Genomic DNA, 19,144 nt, shown 5'->3' with positions numbered 1-19,144 from the left:
AAGATATTTTCTCTCAATATTTTATATTTCATAGTAAACTCACTATTTCCCTTTCTTCATTTTTTTTCCTTTCTTGATCTTTTACAACTTGACTTCTGATGCCATCATTTGAGATGCCTTCCACAAGGTTGCAAATGTAACTCAAGGCTGCTTAATTGCTAAATCCAAATGCCTTTCTGCAGGTCTAGAGTTTGATACTACTGTTTATGTTCTATGTCAAACTAGTCTCCCATTTCCAGAATTCTAAAAGACAGTTTTCTCCTAATTTTCCTGTTTGGCTCTCCTCAGCTTCTCTAGATGAATTCTCATCTAGACTACTAATTGTGGATATTCATTCAAACTTTGTCCTGAGCCTTCTTTTCTTCTTTTAATAATCTCATGAGATCAGTTACCATTCCTTTGTGGATGATTGCCAAATAGATTTTTGAAATCCTAATTTCTCTTATGAATTCTACTCCTATATTGTCAACAACATGCTGAACATCTTTATAGGTATCTGCTATCAGCATACCAAATTCAATATATATAAAAGAGAATTTATTATCTTTTCTTTCTAAATCTATATTTCAGATAAATTTCCTTATCTCTGCTAAAGGTACAACCAAGTATATTTTTTCAAGTGGGTAATTTTCTTTGACTATCCATTCTCATCCATTCCAATCAACTGCCAAATTTGTGAATTCTAACCTATAACCACTCTCCTATTCTCATTGCTCATGTGAATAGTCCTTATTCATGGAATGGGCATTGCTTTAGACAAATTGGGACGTGGGAAAGACTTTATACCAATCACCCATGGCATCCTGAGCCTTGACCAATTGTCTTGATTTTTGTGTTGCTTCACCTTCTTCAATGACTAGAGGACAGAGTGAAGCTGACAGAACTTTGTGTGGCTGTGCCTCACTTAAATCCAAATAACATACAATTGTAGACAACATCTGGTGATGTCATTCATCCACTTCAAATACAGAAGACAAATAACAACAATCATATGGCCACTGAAGAGGGCAACTGAAGAGGGTGGTAAACTCTGGGCAGAGATGGGTCAGTGGTTCTTTTTTGACTGTCTGTTTATCTCTCTCTCCTCTCTCCAAAGTACCAAGGCCTGGATTCTTAGCAAATGAAATTTGCCTACTCAATTGCTGTGTTAAAACAAAATCTTCATTCATTAGAAAAGGGGTAGGCAATTGGCCTCCAGGGAGAAAAGCCAAATTGCCAGGAAAGGGTCTCGAGTGGGTGGGCAAATTGTTTCAAGGCAGAAAGCCTATTTGCAAGGAATAGGATTTTGGAGGTTCATTTTATACAGAAACAGGATAAAAAAACAGAGTTTGTATTTGCAAAAGACTTTTCTGCTTCCTTCAGATATAGAGAATTTTGTATATCAAAGAAGTTCTTCAGGAGGCTTGTAAATCCTTTGAAGTTTGTATAAGACAGGAATTTCTCTTGAGGATGTAAGATTCTGTTAATCATTTATGTCTTGGGCTATCTCCTTTGACCTCTTCATCTACCATCCTAAACAATTTCTCATCCCCTTTTCTCTTGATTATTATAATAGCTTCCTTCATATTTTCCCTGTTTCTAGTCTATATAATTGCCAAAGTGATATCCTAAGGCATAGTTCTGATCATGAAACTCTCCTGCTCAAAAACATTCAGTACTCCCTCTTACCTCTAGGATAAAATAAAACTTTTCATCTGGACATTGAATGACCTCCACATTCTGGATCTCATTTGCCTTTTCATATGTATTTTATATTATTCTGTTTCATATTCTCTCTATATAATATTGCTACTTGTGTCCTGATCTTTTCATTTTATTCTCTCTTCCATGCATTCACAGAAGCTATTTTTCTGGAATGTGCTCCAACTTCAATTTTTCTTTCCAGAAATATGAAATACTACTTCCTCTTTCATTTGTGAAGTCTTTCCTTATTTCCCTCACCTAGACACTAGTTCTCTCCCCCTACTCAAATCATCTTATTTTTTTATCTGCATATTTATTGTATCCTCCCAATATAATTTCTTGAAGAAAGGTAGTATTTCATTTTCATTCTTTGAATTTCTAATTATTAGGACATTAATTTGCACATAGTATTTAATATACCCATGATATTTTTTTAAAAATTGAATGGAACTTTTGAATGCAATGTTTAGGAATGCTATTTACAGATATTTGTGAATGTGTATTTTTTACAATTCAAAATTTTAATTAAAATGTTATTTCTTGAACATATTATACATATATGCATAGAGAAACAGAGTAGAGAAGGGAAAGAGATGAAGGGAGAGAGAAAAAGTGAGCAAGAGGAAGGGATGAAAGGAAAGAGAGGAAGGAAGAAAGACGGAAAAGAGTGAAGGGAACAGAGAGAAAGGGATGGTGAGAAGAGATGGGGGAGGAAGGCTGGGAAGGAGGAGGAAAGGGAATGAAAGAGAAAGACAAAGACAGAGGAATCAAACGGTAGGATTGGAATAATGGATATAAAGCCAGCCCAGAACTTTGGAAGATCCAAATTCAAGCATCATCTCTACTATAGACTGATTATTCGACTCTAGGGAAGTTTTCCAACCTCTTAGTATCCCAAGCAATATTGTAACATTCTGTTACAGAATAGATACTGATATTAATGAACAGAAGAAGGAGTTTCCTGATTGGACCTATGTAGCGAGCTGTTGTCTCTAGAAGCTGCCGGATCACTCTCTGGGAAGAGATCTGCTGTGTCTTCTACTCAAATCTCTCCGACAGATTCTTCTTCCTGTAACGAACCGTTGTCTCCATGCAGTTGCTGTTAACTCTTGTCCAGAGAAATGACTTCCCTTCCTGCAGAGAGCCCCGTCAAGCCTGATGCAATGCAGAGTCTTCTACTATCTCTGGGTGTCCTCTCTTTTATTCTCCCAGAGAATGGGCGTGGGATAATGCAAGGGCTTCTGGGAAGAACCACTTCAGCCAATGAGCTTGCTCCTTCTATCAAGTCAACCTGAGTTCTCACCTTGTAATTGTCCAACCTGAATTCTCACCTTGTCACTATCCAGACAACCTGAGTCTCACCTAGTAATCCTAACAGACCTATCTAAAGGAATTAAATCAGAGATGTGGTTCAAAATTTTGGAGTGTGCGTGTGTATGTATGTGTGGGGGTGCATTCATTCCTTCAATTCTAAGTATTAGGGTATCAAAAATGCAGTTAAGAGGTGAGACAAATAGAATCCCTCAATTTGTGAATCTACAAAGTTAATTCCAAAGGGAAGGTACTTAAAACTTATACTGGTGATAGCTGCAATTAATTCTGATGAGTAAGTAAAAAGAGAAATACCTAAGGAGATAAATGTGCCTGCTAAAAGAGCACATTATTGAATTTATATGTTCAAAGATCATGTGCAACATCTGGAAGTGAGGGCAATATAATTGAAGTCAAAGGAGCTGAGTTATAAAGCCTTAAGAGAGGAGTGACAGGAATCTAAAGTCCTCAATTCAATGAGATTTATTAAATATACTAAGCATAATGCAAATGTCCTTTCTAAATTGCTTTCTAGAGAAGAGAAAGATCAAGAAAAGAACAATTCTACTTAGAGAAGAAGATTATCATCATAAATGAGAGAAGAGAGAACAACTCAATTCCTACTTGGGTTTTTTTCTCTATTAAAAAATATATATATCTTCAGGGTGAGGGAAAATGTAACTAGCATGGATAATGAGATTGAAATAATAATGATAAGAATTCATATATCATTTTGAGGTTTACAAAGGATTATATGAGTATCTCACTTGATCTTCTGATCTTCACTATGATATTCTTCATTCTACTGATTAAGAAGCTGAGGCAGAGATTAAATGATTTAACAAGGCTTAATTTATCCATTAAGTGCCTAAGGCAGGATTTAAATTTAGGTCTTAATTTCAAGACCAGCTTACTGTCCACTATGTTGCTTAAATCATGAATAAGTTAGATGGGGAAATAATGGTACTTTTCTTTTGTGATGAGTTCAAGTTATTATACCCAGAAAAATAATCTCCAAAACAAATGAAAAAATTCACTCCCTGATGCTTGTTTATCCTTAAGATTAAAGGCAACTAAATGTTGTTTTAATTGTTTAAAAGGGAAAGAAAAAGGCAAATAACAGGGTACCTTTAGATACAATTATAAAACATATTGTTAAAACGATTCAAAGGCAGTTAGAAATAGATAAAGTGATGGCTAGAAGGCTGCAAGTATTCATTAAAAGTCAGTCATTTCCTTCTTATGGCAGGGCTAATAGACTAAAGGATTAGGGGAATGCCTTGTGAATAGTGTATCTGGTTTTCTGCAAGACATTTAACAAAGTATTTCATAATTGCCTTGTATACATGATTAAGACATAGAGAATGGATAAAAGTTCAGTGTGTCAGGCATAGAAATGAATGACTATTGAGACCCAAAGAGTTTTGATTAATGATTTTGTATCAATCTAGATAGTGACATGTGGTAGAGATCACAGAGCTCTGTATTTAACCCTCTTCTATTATTTTTATTTTTCATTTTTATCGATGATAGACTAAGTTGCAGAATTTATTGTTTTAAATGACACAAAGCAAGGAAAGAATACAAACTAATAGTAGGAAAAGCTAAGAATACAAAACAAACCACAAAATTGAGTATTGGGCTGAAATAATTTAGAATATGATGAATATGTATTCTTTCCTAACCAATGAAGATGTATAACTGCTTCTTTCCTGATCATGAATCCAAGTATGGTACAAAGATTCATTCAGAGTATAAGAAGAGTTCAGATAAACAAAAAAAAAAAAAAAAAAAAAAACTCACCACCTTCTTCAGTAAAAGATTATTCGTATGGAAGGAGGGGAGGAGGGAAATGGGAGTAGAGAAAGGGATGTGGGAACAGAGAGAGAAAAAGATAGAAAGAGAAACAGGGAGGAAGAAGAGAGGGAGAGAAGGAAGAAGGAAGAAAGGGAACAAAGAAAGAGAGAAAGATTTAGAGGGAGGGAAGGAAGGAAAACAGCTATGGACAATAAAAACATGTAAAAATGAGCATCAAGAAAATTAAAACAGTTGGCAAGAAGTTTCCCTGGGGTCTCAGACATGCCTCTGCCCAAGTCCTAAAACTGTTATTATATCCTTCTTGCCAATGGACCCATAGCTGAGTCTCAGGTCATTCAACTTGGGTAGAGCCAAGGTTAACTCAATTTCTCCCAGATCTTATGGGAATATGGAATTTAACTCACACCTCTCCAATTCCATTGGTGTGCTGTCCTATAAAAAATGCCCATACATCTCATCCTGAAACATGCTTATTTTTATGTAACTGAAACAGAAAAATTGATATCTCTATTCTGAATATACAGGTACTCTTAAGTCAAACTCCCAAAATAATTTACACTGGCTCAGGTCACATCTAGGAACTTGATGATTATTAAAAAGGGGAAAAAATAAAAATAAAAAAAGATGTTCTTAAAACATCTCAATGCAAAGATTGAGTTCTAGAAGTCAAAGGTTGAAAAATAAAAATAAAATCATTTTGCTGGCGAATTGGGATGCAACTATGGGTATGACTCACAAAAAGAGCATAAGGAGCTTTTGAAGGTATGGCTACCAGAAGATGGCAGCTAAAATCAATAAAAGATCTGAAGAGAATATAGGGAGACATTAACAGATGACAAAGAGGACCAGTAGGTGACACTGTAGTAGAGAAAATAGCTTATCAGTTACCATGATGATCAGCTTAAAGGTCTATAGACTAACTTGAAATCACTAGCACTGTGGCAGGAAACAAAAAGAATTAGTACTGCAGTTAGAGAGAACATCAATGAGCACACTCTTTGGCTTATAAAAGAAACAACAGTAAGAGGAAATAAGTTTTGGGTCTGATGACATCCAAGTGTGTGCTGGATCTCAGGTAGCTTTCAGAGGCTAATATCTGCTTCTTTAAATCCTCCATAGAGGAAGCATCACATATGTTGGAGATTTTGCTCTCTTTCTTTTAATATGACAAGAAAGTCAATGCCCCTCTATTATCTCTCCTTTTGAATACATGATCTCCTTTTCTAGTCACACATATTCTCTACATATTTTATGTCACATACTTCATAAAAAAACATCATTGAATTTGTAATATACTGTAGCTTGTTTATGTTTACCATCTCTCTCTTGTCCTTTGAATAAAATGCTATCTTTATTTTTGGGGGACTAAGGTGTTGGCAAACATATAGTATCAGTAAAATGTTAGTAGTAAAAAGATAAAGTTTAATTAGGACAAATCTTAATGTCTGCTATTAAGTTTTTAAAGCCCTACAAACAAGAAGGGGGACATAGAATCAAGTTCACATGAAAAAGACCTAGGAGTATTTCTGTTCTGTTAGATTAATACAAGTCAAAAGTGTAATGTAGCAATTTGAAAAAGTGAATTCACTCTTAAACAATATTATTAAAAGTATTCATTATACAAAATGAGGTAGTGATACCTCAACCTTCCCATGACAGGATTCATTTTAAATTTTCTATTCAGTTCTGAGCACATTTTAAAAAGAACATTGCAGTATGGATATCATCCAAAGGAGGGTGGCCAAAACAGTGATGGGATTTGAACCAGTGCTATTCAAATATACAGTGAAGGATAGTTGGCTAGCTTGGAGAACACAATTAGGAGCACTTGTGATTGTGCTCTTCAAATATGTGCAGAATTCAAATACACAAAAGAGGAACTCATTCTGTTCTTCTAGTCCCAAGTGGAAATTAAAGAAGTGTATTTTTAAAGTTATATGCATGTCTTTTTTTTTTTTTAAACACCAAAGTCATTTCCTCATACTTCCATTCCTCATTACTCCCTAAAACTAAAGTCCCAAAACAGGACCTCCCTTTGAAGGAATCTATAAATGTAATGAGTGAAATGAATAGAACCAGAAGATCGCTGTACACTTCAATGCTGTATGAAGATGTATTCTGATAGAAGTGGATATCTTCAACATAAAGAAGATCCAACTCACTTCCAGTTGATCAATGATGGACAGAAATAACTACACCCAGAGAGGGAACACTGGGAAGTGAATGTAAATTGTTAGCATTACTGCCTATCTACCCAGGTTCCTTATACCTTTGGAATCTAATACTTAATGTGCAACAAGAAAATGGTATTTACACACATATATTGCATCTAGGTTATATTGTAACACATGTAAAATGTGTGGGATTGCCTGTCATGGGGGGAGGGAGTGGAGGGAGGGGAGATAATTTGGAAAAATGAATACAAGGGATAATATTATAAAAAATTACTCATGCATATATACTGTGAAAAAAAATTCTAAATAAAAAAATAAAGTTAGTTCAGATTTTCCTTAAAAAAAATGTAACAGCATATAACTTTATGTGTCAGATGTAACTATATCTGAAAATACCAAACTCTGCATTAGCATCTACCCATCTTTCTCTGGAGAGGAAATCATTAGATCTCTTTATTTTTCCTCTAGAATTAAGATTGGTCATTATATGTTAACTGAATTCTTATTCTTTTTATTATTGTTTTAAATTATATTACTGCAATCATTGCTATTATTGTTCTCCTTGCTCTGCTTTCTTTACTCTGCATCAATTAATAAAAGTCTTCCAGGAACAGAATATTTTGGCTAAATACAAGGAAAAAAATTCCAGTAAGATTATAGCTATCAAAAATACAATGAAATATTACAGGAACTAATGGATTTCCCATCATTAGAGGCCTGGATGACTGCTTCTTTAAGGATAATACCTAACAGTAACCATGACCACCATGCAGCAAAATGACACCTCTACCTCAATGATATCTGCTGCCTGAGATAAAAAAACAAGAAGTACAATTAATTGGAGACAGAGAGACTATTCCAGTGGTCTGTTTTTAGGTTATTAAAAGAAACATCAATGGAAACTAGCAAGTTCTAATTTTTAGTGACAATTTACCAAAGAGTGCCCTGCATTTCAGAAATATTATAAAAGAAATTATTGTTTCAGTAAAGTTTGGACCAGATTATCATGTATACATTACTAGATTAGTTTGTGAACATATAGTATGTTGCAATTTATCTTTTTCATTACTTGTAGAAATAATATATGGGAAGTGGTACAAAAATATAATTTATATCTTTTATCTTCACAGCACAATTTATCAGCAACTATTTGTTAAGTTTTTTATAATATTCCCAGTACCATGTTAGATTCTGGGGACAAAAAATATTAAAAGCCTTTGTTTTAAGGAACTAATTTTCTATTCAGTGAAGCAGCTGGATATAAATTGCAGAAGAAAATAAATGTAAGGTAAGAAACCTAATAAAGGTAACTAGATCATGTAATAGATGTAATAGTGATTTTAGAATCAGAAAAACACCAGTTCAAATTATGCCTCACATACTTCCTAGCTGTGTGGTTTGGGGCAAGTCATTTTACCTTTTGGTTTCACTTTCCCCATTTTTACAATGGGGAAAATTATGGCACCCATTTTACAGGGTTTTTTCTGAGCTTTAAAATCTTATATAAATACTACCCATTGTTTATTATTATTATTATTATTATCTGGTAGGATCATAAAGTTCTTGATGTAGAAAGCAGTTTCTGAGTTTAGCTTTAAATAAAACTAGGGACTTCATCAGGGGCTGAAATTTAGGCTTTCAGAAGAGCCTGTGCAAAAGCAATGAAATAGGGAAAGGAAGAATGATAAGGTCAATTGGGCTGTACCTAAGAGATTGTAAAGGGGAATAAAGTAAGAAGGCTGGAAAAGTAAGTTGGAATCAGGTTGTGAAGAGTTTCTAATATCAATTAAAAGATATCCTTACTGCAAATGTAATTTTAGAAATCATTGATCAGAGTAATAACAGGATAAGACCTACACTCTTAAGAATATAAGTTTGACTATTTGTATAGATGGTGGAATGGACAGGGGAGTCCTAAGACAGGGATATGTATTTAGAGACATTTGCAATATTCTAGTAAGTTGATAAGGTCCTGAAGTAGAATAGTGGCCATATAAGTACAGAAAAGGAATGTTGTGGAATTTAAATTGCTAACACTTGATAGTTGATTACAATGGTAAATGATGGAGGGGGAAATGCAGAAAATGATACCGAAGTTGCATACTTGGATGACTGGAAGAATGACAGTGATCTTTAAAGAAATAGAAATTGTATATAGATGTACAGATTTTATGGAGAAAATAACAAGGTTTGGTTTGAGCATGTTGAGTTTGAGATGTCTGCCTATAGGATATTTAGCTTGCAATATAAGCATTTGGTGATATGAGACTGGAACTCAGAAGAGAAACTATTATAAGGGCTAGGTATATAAATCTGAAAGTCATGTACACAGAAATAAGAATTAAACATATGGAAGCTGATTTTTTTTCTCTCATATATGAATTATAGAGAGATAAGAGAAGATAGAGAAAGAAACTGTGCCTCAAAGAAATTTTGACTTGCCCAAGGTCACATAGTAATTAATTAAATGGGGGAGTTGAATCTTACTTAGCTAATCCATTCCTCTTCTTACCTTTCAAAATAAATACTACTTGAGAATGAATGGGTAAATGACTTTGGTTTGTGGATAACTTCACTATTCAGTGGAAATGATAAAGAGGTTCTCTACCTAGAGTGACTCAGTGGTCCCTCCTAGGGTTTTCTGTTTACACTGCTTCATTCTCAAATTAAGTCAGACAGTATTTTCTGGAGCTATACATTGAATCCCAACTTTCATTTTCAATGTGTAAGGTGCAACCTTTGTAGAAGTGTAATAAGACACAGAGTTTACCTTTGAGATTCTTAAGCCATTGCTGTCTTCAGTCTTACTTTAATAATCTCATCTTATTTTGCTGAACAAGCAGAAAGGATGGGAGAAATGTTCCTGGACAAATAATGCAATATGTTTGGGAACAGTTGTTTCCCATAGACATAGACTCATTATGAAAGTAGATAGTTCCTTCTAGACTGAAGATGGAACTATCCATATTCTAAGACTATCTACTGTTTTAAAAAGCAAAAATGCTTGTTGTTGCCATTTGCTAAAGAGCAAAAGAGTTAGACATGCATTTCATGCCATGTATTTATAGCATGTTCCCTTTCTGTAGATAAGTAAACTGTTTTCTTTTTATCTGAAGAACACAATACAATTGACTGATACTCACAAATTAAGGCAGAATTGCACTGAATTTTCTATCATTTCTAGAAAATTAAACCTCTAATAATTAAAAGTAGAATTATTTATAGGGGAATTTTATCTGCACTAATGAACTTAGAAATCCAGTATATCAGAACTTCAAGAAATGCTTTTTAAAGTAATTTAATTATTGCACAAGATGCTTTTTTTTCTAAAGATAATGTTACCAATTATACTTTTATAAACCAAAGCTACACACATAATTAAAAAGTCCAAATCTTTAACATAATAATTCCAATTTCATTTGTAGATGAAAACAGTCTTTTGAATGTAATTCACTTTCTAGGATTTTGATCTTTTTTTTTTTTTTAGTTCATTAAAATCAATCAGAATGTGAATCAAAATAACTTGTCATACAAACTATTTATGAAAATATTAACATATTCTTAACATCAAACATCAAAATATGCTATATGAATATTCATTTCATTTTGTTGACATAGCATACCAAAATTATAAATGATGTAGATTTTCTGTAAGTTCTAGTTCTAGTAGCAAAAAGAGAAAAATGCCAAGAAAGGGAAACAAGTTTCCAATATTTCACTTCCATTGTTATGTCTATGTAAAATTAAATTTAAACAATAAATTATTTACCTCATTTTTCTTAACAAATGATATGTATAACTTAAATTCTTCCATATTATATTTTTTCTTTATAACTATTCACCAAATATTTAGTACCCGTAAGCAAGGTACCATGCTAAGTTACAAACACATGCGTGTAATTTAAAATACAATGATATTAATTACAACATAACACATTATGAAATAATTGCATTTCATTTTTATTTCTGTGTTGTTTAATATATTAAAGACTAGCAGATAACTGAATTGTTTGACCTCCTACCAAAATCTCTGAGGCAGTATCAAAACTTCAGAGTAAAATTGGAGAAAGAAAATTCTCTCTCCATTCTCTGGGACCAGATTATTTCTCTCTTGCCACATTCACCCTGAGCATTCTCTCAGGGTTTTGAAGAATATAGGCTTTTATCATTGTATGGCTGCATGGTACAAGAAGACATAGAAAGCACCTTAGGCAATTATATATTTGTAGACAATCATTCTAGTTTGGGACCTAACATAGGCTTGGCTCCAAGATAGAAATGGAAGAAAGTTGTAAAGTTTCTCTCAAGTTAGAAATAGAGAATAAAACAAATGATTTAGCTGGTAAGTTTTTAAAAGGTCTCACACAACTAGTCATTTTAAAATATCAAGTTACACAAATTGGTTTAGTTAGCATAAATTAAAAAATATTATATTTTATTATGTATAAATACTTAAGTTGCTTATTGTTGGTAAAATTTTTGTTTTTATTTGGTGTTTTAGTTTGAGTCCAGATATTCTGAAGTCTCTCAAAATTTATACTTACAGGTAAAAATTCCTATCATAGGATTTGAGTTATGTGATACAAGACAATTTTAATCCAAAGATTAAAGAAATTTTTAAAGAATAAGTAACCTATGACACAGTTATGAATTATCAGATAAATATATCAAAAGTTGAATAATTTGATTCAGTCTAATAAGTCAGCTGTCCTAAGTTACCATTTTGGCATGTGTGTCATTGAATAAGATATTTATAACATACTTATTCCCTTAAGTTTATTATTGATAAATAATCTAACAGCGTTATTTAAATTAAAATTTAAAATATGAATATCATGCTTTGCCTTGCATATATTTGGGAAGCAGGCTATTGTGAGTATACCCTATCTCATGGGAAAGTTCAACTGAGATTAAGACTTGATAAACTTTTAAATAGGTACAAATCAAATATTTAATACCCTTCAGTGATGGGGGCCTTTATAATAAAATCTATTATGTCTGTGAGAAATAGTTTATTCCTACAAATTGAAATCAGCCTCCTTTTAGAAAAGTAGAATAAAAACTTTAAGCAAATATATGATGGGAGGTAGGTAACATAAAATAAAATAAAATTACTGATAACACAAAGTTTAAAAAGTATCATTACCACATAGTTACATCATTACCTGCTTTATATTTGTAATGCATCTCTTAATAAATTTAAATTAGATACGCAGAATTAAATGTCTGAGAAACTCATTTGCCTTTTTTTGAAATTAAGAAAAAAAAAAAAGAAAAGATGCATTAAAGTAAGGTTACATTGGATTTTACCATTTGTTTAATAAGATAATTTCAGGCCTTGTTTGATAATATATTTCTAGTTATAAAATTTCAAAATGAGTATTCCAAAATTAGTAATTGACTTTCCTTGTAGAAAGACATATAAATGCTTATTCAATCTCTTTATTATCAAACTCATGATTTGTTCTATGCCAAATGCAACCTATTAAATTACTATTAAATGTATATGAAATACATAATTAATACAACACTAAAATACAGAATGTGATCAAATTTTATAATTTAGAATTCACATTTAAATTGGATCACATAACTGTCACTTTGTTTTTTATGTAGATGATAAGATAGAAAACATTTACTTTTTTCGCATTTATTAAAATACTGAAAACCCAGATTTGGAAGAGACCTCAGATTTCAGAATAAAATTTTGGCCAAAACATTATCCCTGACAAATGTTTACTAGACTATACTTTAAGATAGAAAACAATGCTAACAGAAATACTTTTGTTGTTATGTCAAGTTAATTATGTCTGACTCTTCATGACCCCATTTGGGATTTTCTTGGCAAAAATCCTGGTTTCCCATTACCTTGAGCTCATTTTACAGATGAGGAACTGAAACAAATGTTGAGTCCAGGGTCATACAGCTAGTATCAGAGGCCAAATTTGAACCCAGGTCCTCCTAATTCCCTAGGTAACATCTTTTTGGGATTCTATTTTTACCCTATTTAAGAAATATTCGAATAGATTTCCCAATGTTCAAAATCACTCATAGTACAGATCAATCACTTTACGATAGATTGTATTACTTTCAGAACTGTAGAGTAGTATTTTTTAATTATTTTCTTTATTACATTAACTATTAATAAGAAGTCCCTACATTCCATTACAATAGCCAACTTAAAATATAGTCAAATAAAATGTGAATTATATGTAGTTTCAATTCCTGGACAGAGTTGGAATTACATATGGAAAACATTTAATGGAGTTAGTTTGACCAAGAGGACTTCAAGATAAATCTAAATATTACTGAGATTCTATGTTATCCTAACTCTAAGGAATAATAAAGAATAAAGATAAAATAAATAATAAAGAAATGTGACATGACACTGAACTCTATTAGTCAATCCCTTATGTAGGGATATGTTGATTAATAAAGAAAACAAAATAAAAGAAATATAAAATCACCTATACTGAGAGGGAGAGAACTAAGAAGGAAATTGATCCACATGGCTTCAGGCATATGACATCTTTGATCTTCAATTTCCTCACATGTGAAGTAATGGCACTATCCTCATAAGACTGTTGTAAAAATCAAATGAGATATTAGAGAAGGGACATTTTACAAACACAGTGTAATAAATGTCCATTTCTATATATGAAAGTCAATATATGATTTTAATAAAGACAATAATAATTTTCATATACTTTATTGTTCTCTAGTAAGAACTTAGGCAATGATCTTATACACATGACTTCTTTTTGTTGAGAGCCATCATTTCTTTCATATTCAAATCAAACATTTACTAATAACAAACCATAATTTTATAACTCTAACATTCAGTTACTGGACCCTATATAGGATCATTAACCATAGTTTAAGAAACTGAGCTCTAGACCATTCTTCAAGTTGCAGAAATAATACCTGTATAAATTGACAGGAATTTACTCATATTAGAATTCCTACTATGTCTGAAATCACAGTTTCAGTTCCTACTCCATGTGTGTGTGTGTGCATAGCTAGCTAGCTAGCTAGTCATAGATAAGTAAATAGGTATATAAATGTATATATGCATATGTACATATGTATATATATACATATATATATGATATAGATATCTACTATCTCCCCAATAGAATGTAAGCAATTTGAAAGCAGAGACTATTTATTTCTTCCTTTGTCTTTTAATCCCCAGAGCTTAGCACAAGGTCAAACATGTTATAAATGCTTAATAAATTAATACACCCAGGTCCGTAATCCAACTTCCCAAAAGATACAAATTTCCCTTTTACATTTTCCTTACAATTTTCTTTCTTTTCTATAACTTTCCTGCTTTCAAACTTTTTTGACTCAACTTTATGTGAAGAAATCTGTTGCTGATTTTTTCCTCTCTGGAAAAATCCCCCACCACTCCTCTAAATCTCAAGGATACTTAATAAATTGGTTTCCCAATATGAAACTGTTTGATTTCATCATCACTTGTTCAGATTACTTTATATCCTCCAGCTTTATGCCCTTAAAGTAAAAATTGAGATCATAGGATCATAAATTTATAAATATAAAGTATCTTAGAAGTTATCTGCTTCCACCCATTATTTCAGAGATGAGGAAGATGAGGTCTAGATATATTAAGTGACTTATAAGGTCATATAAATCTATGTTCTCTGATCTCAAGTTCAATATATTCTTCACCCCTTTACATTAGGTGGTTTTATACCACCCCAATTGCCAAATCCAATTATCCTTCTACTATGTAATTAAAATTGACTTATTATTTTCTGGATATACAGTTGCCGTCCAACAATACACCAGATTCTTCCTGTTCTAAAATTTTATTCTCAGAAATGATAACTTACATTTGCAGTATCTTGCAATTTACAAAATATTTTAGACACATTATTTCACTTGATCTTCAAAACAACTCAGTGAATTAGAATTAGTATTATATTTTTCTATTTTTCCAATAGGAATACTAAGGCTCACACAGTTTAAGCATCTTGTTCACATTTACACAGTCAGTAAGTGGTAGGTCAAGACTAGAATTAGGTATCACATTTGGGCAAACAAGTCTTCCTGTATTTCTGTGGCCAAAAGAATTTACCTTCAGGAATTCCACCTTCAAGTGATGAGCCTCTTTGAACTAACCTGGGCTTGTTCTCAAATAACAGACAAATAAATCTTTACTTGGTCCACAATCAAAAACTTCTAGCACAGGAGATCCTGTCAGACATTGTACCCCATTGGCAAGATCATTTAAATATCCAGTCATCTATATTCTATAGTAGAATATTTGAGAAGGATGACTTTAATGAATGGACTCAAACTGACCATCTTCAAAATAGTATCTGCTATTGAGCAAAATATGTGATTACTAATGTTTCTGCATTAATGACTTGTGAAGTAGACATGACAGATATTAGAATACTCATTTTATTTACTTTTTTGAGGCAATCAGGAAAAAGAACTGGTCCTCTTTCCATAGCTTCATTTTAGCTGCCTTAGTAACCTTATTTTAGAAAGTGCTTTGCAACTTTAAAGTTAGATATAAATTTGAAATTAAAAGGACAGATGAAGAGATTGAATCTCAAAGAGGCTATTTGCCTAGGGTAACATAGCTGATAAGTAGAAGATCAGGAATTAAAGCCCTTTCTCATGATTCTTAATCCAGCATTCCTCTACTATTTCTAAATACAGGAAATAGATATAAAGAATGTATATTATGTTCATATAAGTGAGGTGATAGAATTTTGACTTGGAATATTGAAGACTTGGTTTTGAATCTTGCCTCAGACTGTTGTGTGGCCCTTTTAAAACCTCCAGCTTTAGCTTATTTTCTTATCTATAAAAGAAAAATAACACTTCTCAGAATTTTTGCATGTATCAATTGAAACAACATAAAGTATTTTGCAAACTTAGTAAAGATAAGATAAATTATTCATAATAAATATTTATTTATATATATCAATACATATTAAAATAGCTATTATCTATATGGACATATCTGTAAATAAAAATATTAGGTAGCACTTGGAAAGCCCTTTAAGATTTGCAAGGCATTTTACAAAAGGTCAGTTCATTTTATCATCACAACAACTATAGGAAGTCAGTGTTATTATATTTCCATTTTGCAGATAAAGAAATTCAGGGTGATAGAGGTTAAGAGATACTAAAAAGTATCATACAAGTAGTAAATACTTATGGAAGGATTTGTACTCAGATGTTCCTGATCCCAGGTTCAGGGCTCCATCCATTTATACCACCAAGCCATTTCTCTCTGTATTAAAATATGATATAATAGGCAGAGAGTTAGCTTTGGTTCCAGAAACATCTAAATCCAAATTTTCTATTTGATACATATTAGTTTGGTGGCACTGAGTAAGCCACTTAACTTCTCAAGGTCCCCAGGCAACTCTCTAAGATTGTAAATAGCAGAGAAGGAATTGGTCTTGCTCAAAGGTTTACCATTGAAAGCTCCCTGCACCAATGAAATATATATAAACACACAAACATATATATGTATGTGTATATATGCATTTTATATATGTGCCTGTGTATATACACACAAATAAATACACATTCATGTAATAAATTCACACCCTTGGAATCCTTTTCTAACAATATTTACCTTGTGGATGAATTGGGTTAATTAACTCAAATATACATATGTGTGTGTATCTCACAATTAAAACACTAGGAAAAATATTTCTAAAGACATATCTAGAAGGTTTCAATGGGACTGAATAGATGCCTGCCTTGTCTATTCTTTTTAATTATAGAAAAATTTATCATTAGTAAGCTTTATTATTTATTAAATTGTTTTTGATCCTCTGCTTACATTGTTTTTTTAAAAAATCTTTTTCTTGTTTAGAATTGTTCTTTTAGAAACCTTTTAGGATTTGCATTTATAGAGAAGGATTTATTACTTCCTGACTATGAACATGACTAAGTACTGACATAACAAAACTTATCTATAACATGACCACTCTGAGAAATAGACTCCAATCTAATTTTAGAAAGGAATTCACTTTTGCATGTTTTTATTTTTAAATTTACTATGCTATATATTGTAGGGCAGGCCTGGCTTAAACCAGATTGACAGTTGAGGATTAGAATTACAAGAAAAGCAGAAGTTGAAAGAGGGACTAACAGGAAACAAAAGGAAGACTACTTAACCACAGTGTGGAAAGGATATTTAGTAAAGATACAACATTCAATCAGCTGAGAACAACTTCCTTGTTTTGGAGTTGGCTATGCTGTTCTAGCCTTCCTAGGTTTTCTTTTGTGCTTGTTCCACTAAGACATTTTAATGGTGAGAACTTTAGTTTTCTTAGCAAATTAAATCTGAAGGATGATTTCAATATCTTTTGTCAGAAAAAAATAAAGCATTAATTAACCCATGTGTTAAATATTGCATCCTATCAAAAATTATATATTGATATCTTGAAAGGTATATGGTTCAGGGATTAACAATTAATGATATTCCATAAGGAGATCAGAAGTATTTTATATGAATACAAAGCCCATTTGAAATGACTACTTGGTGCTGCAATCATTAAAAGAAATACATTTTCCTAAAACTTAGTCCAAATCCCATTATTGAGGATACTTTCAAACTAAATTCTTACACCTCATTTCCAGTTGATTATGCAGTAATTGGATGGTTAGTTTTATGCTGACAATTGAGCATTCAAGGTGAAATGATCTACAGTGAAGTCAATCTGTTATCCCACAATTCCCCCCAAAACAATCTTCTTATGAATCTATTCAGACAAACTAATTGTTAAATTAGATAACTACTACAGGTAGAAATTGAAGGCGTTCCATATATTTTTCTTTCTGTACTGAAAGATACGCATATATTGGTCTTTTCATTTATTTGTACATATGGCCACATGAAGTGTTAATAATTTAAGCTTATAAAGTAAGAATCCCTGAATGTTTTCTGAGGAAGAATACAAATAAAATAAACATCTTGAGAGAAGGGTGAGAAAAGAGCTAGGTTTTGACATATAAGCCTAATAGCATTACTCTATGTAGACTGCTATTCCCAGTCTAATTAAGTCAAAATTCAGAATTGTCCATTGGGGATTTCCTGTTACAAGATACACACACATGTATAAATGTATATGCATACACATCTTTTTTTAGTATATATTCCCTGTTATGGTATAAGGTGAAAGGTTTTAGAGATAGAACTTAAAGTTTCAGAAAAGTTTGAAATATAAAGCAAATAGAATGGTTCTTTTTTATAGGCAATTTATCCATTTTCCCCTTGATATTTCTTTAAGAAAATTCACTCACTAAAATATAATCTGCCCTTAGTCCATCCATATGAAAAGTTAACTCATTGGGCTACCACATATATCTAATATCAGGGAACAGAATTATTTAGATAGAGAGGTAGTTTTTCCACAAAATACAAAGGACGATTGCAATATTAAGCCAAGCAATAGGGATAAATATAAGGAACATTAAAAGATCCATCAACCCTATAATAAATGAACCTCTGTTGTATCTGTTTCTTCATCTATTTTTGCCTCTGTCTATCTTAGTCTCTCTCTCTCTTCCTCCTTCCATCTTCACCCCCTCCATCATAGCAAAATCCCATTGCAATACAAGATTTTTTGAGGAAATCACAATATGCTTTAGCTTTACACAGGAAACTATGAATCTGTGCTAAAGAAAATACTATTTAAAAGCCATAACTTTTACTAAAAATCAAAACTTTTTTTGACTTTAAAAAATGAAACTTCTCAGGTAGGTGCTAATATTACTTTCCTATAGATGGGAGGCAGGTAAAGCAATTGTAAGTCCTGGGTCATTAACTCCTCTACTATTTGGATCTCACAGTGCCTCAGCAGTGAACAAGATTTTAACATCTGACATTGTTTCACTTGAAAAAGAATCACTGTTATACAATATTAAAGACAAATGACTAAATAAATGGTACTTTTCTCCTGACAACTTAGCCCTAAGCATATTCTATTAAGATGAACAGTAAGAAGTTTCAGAATCTGGAGAATACCTTAATGAAAATGGGTAATTTAGAGAGCAATACTACACAGTGAGATGTATTAAAAAGGCATGAAGTGTTATGTTCATCATCATCAGATAGTGATGATCACTAAAGGATGATTCCATTTGAAGTAAATATCTAA

General features: G+C 32.1%; 1 protein-coding gene across 5 annotated transcripts in view; it reads right to left on the bottom strand.

The window, feature by feature from the left end:
* Positions 1 to 19,144, bottom strand: part of GPC5 (glypican 5) — a 1,091,572-nt gene that overhangs the window by 399,725 nt on the left and 672,703 nt on the right. The window contains exon 7 of one of the 5 annotated variants that reach the window (XM_074299353.1): positions 12,581 to 15,825. The exons of 3 other annotated variants lie outside the window; for them this stretch is intronic. In XM_074299353.1, coding sequence (XP_074155454.1) covers positions 15,814 to 15,825 — 12 coding nt within the window. In that variant the 3' untranslated portion in view covers positions 12,581 to 15,813. Of the gene's footprint in view, positions 1 to 12,580; positions 15,826 to 15,861; positions 16,261 to 19,144 lie in introns of those variants that run through there. One more of the 5 variants, XM_074299352.1, reaches the window with a different exon arrangement.

The sequence above is a fragment of the Sminthopsis crassicaudata genome, chromosome 3 (assembly GCF_048593235.1).
Source record: "Sminthopsis crassicaudata isolate SCR6 chromosome 3, ASM4859323v1, whole genome shotgun sequence".
NCBI classification, from domain to species: Eukaryota; Metazoa; Chordata; class Mammalia; order Dasyuromorphia; family Dasyuridae; genus Sminthopsis; species Sminthopsis crassicaudata.
This window is presented reverse-complemented; position numbering and strand designations above follow the sequence as displayed.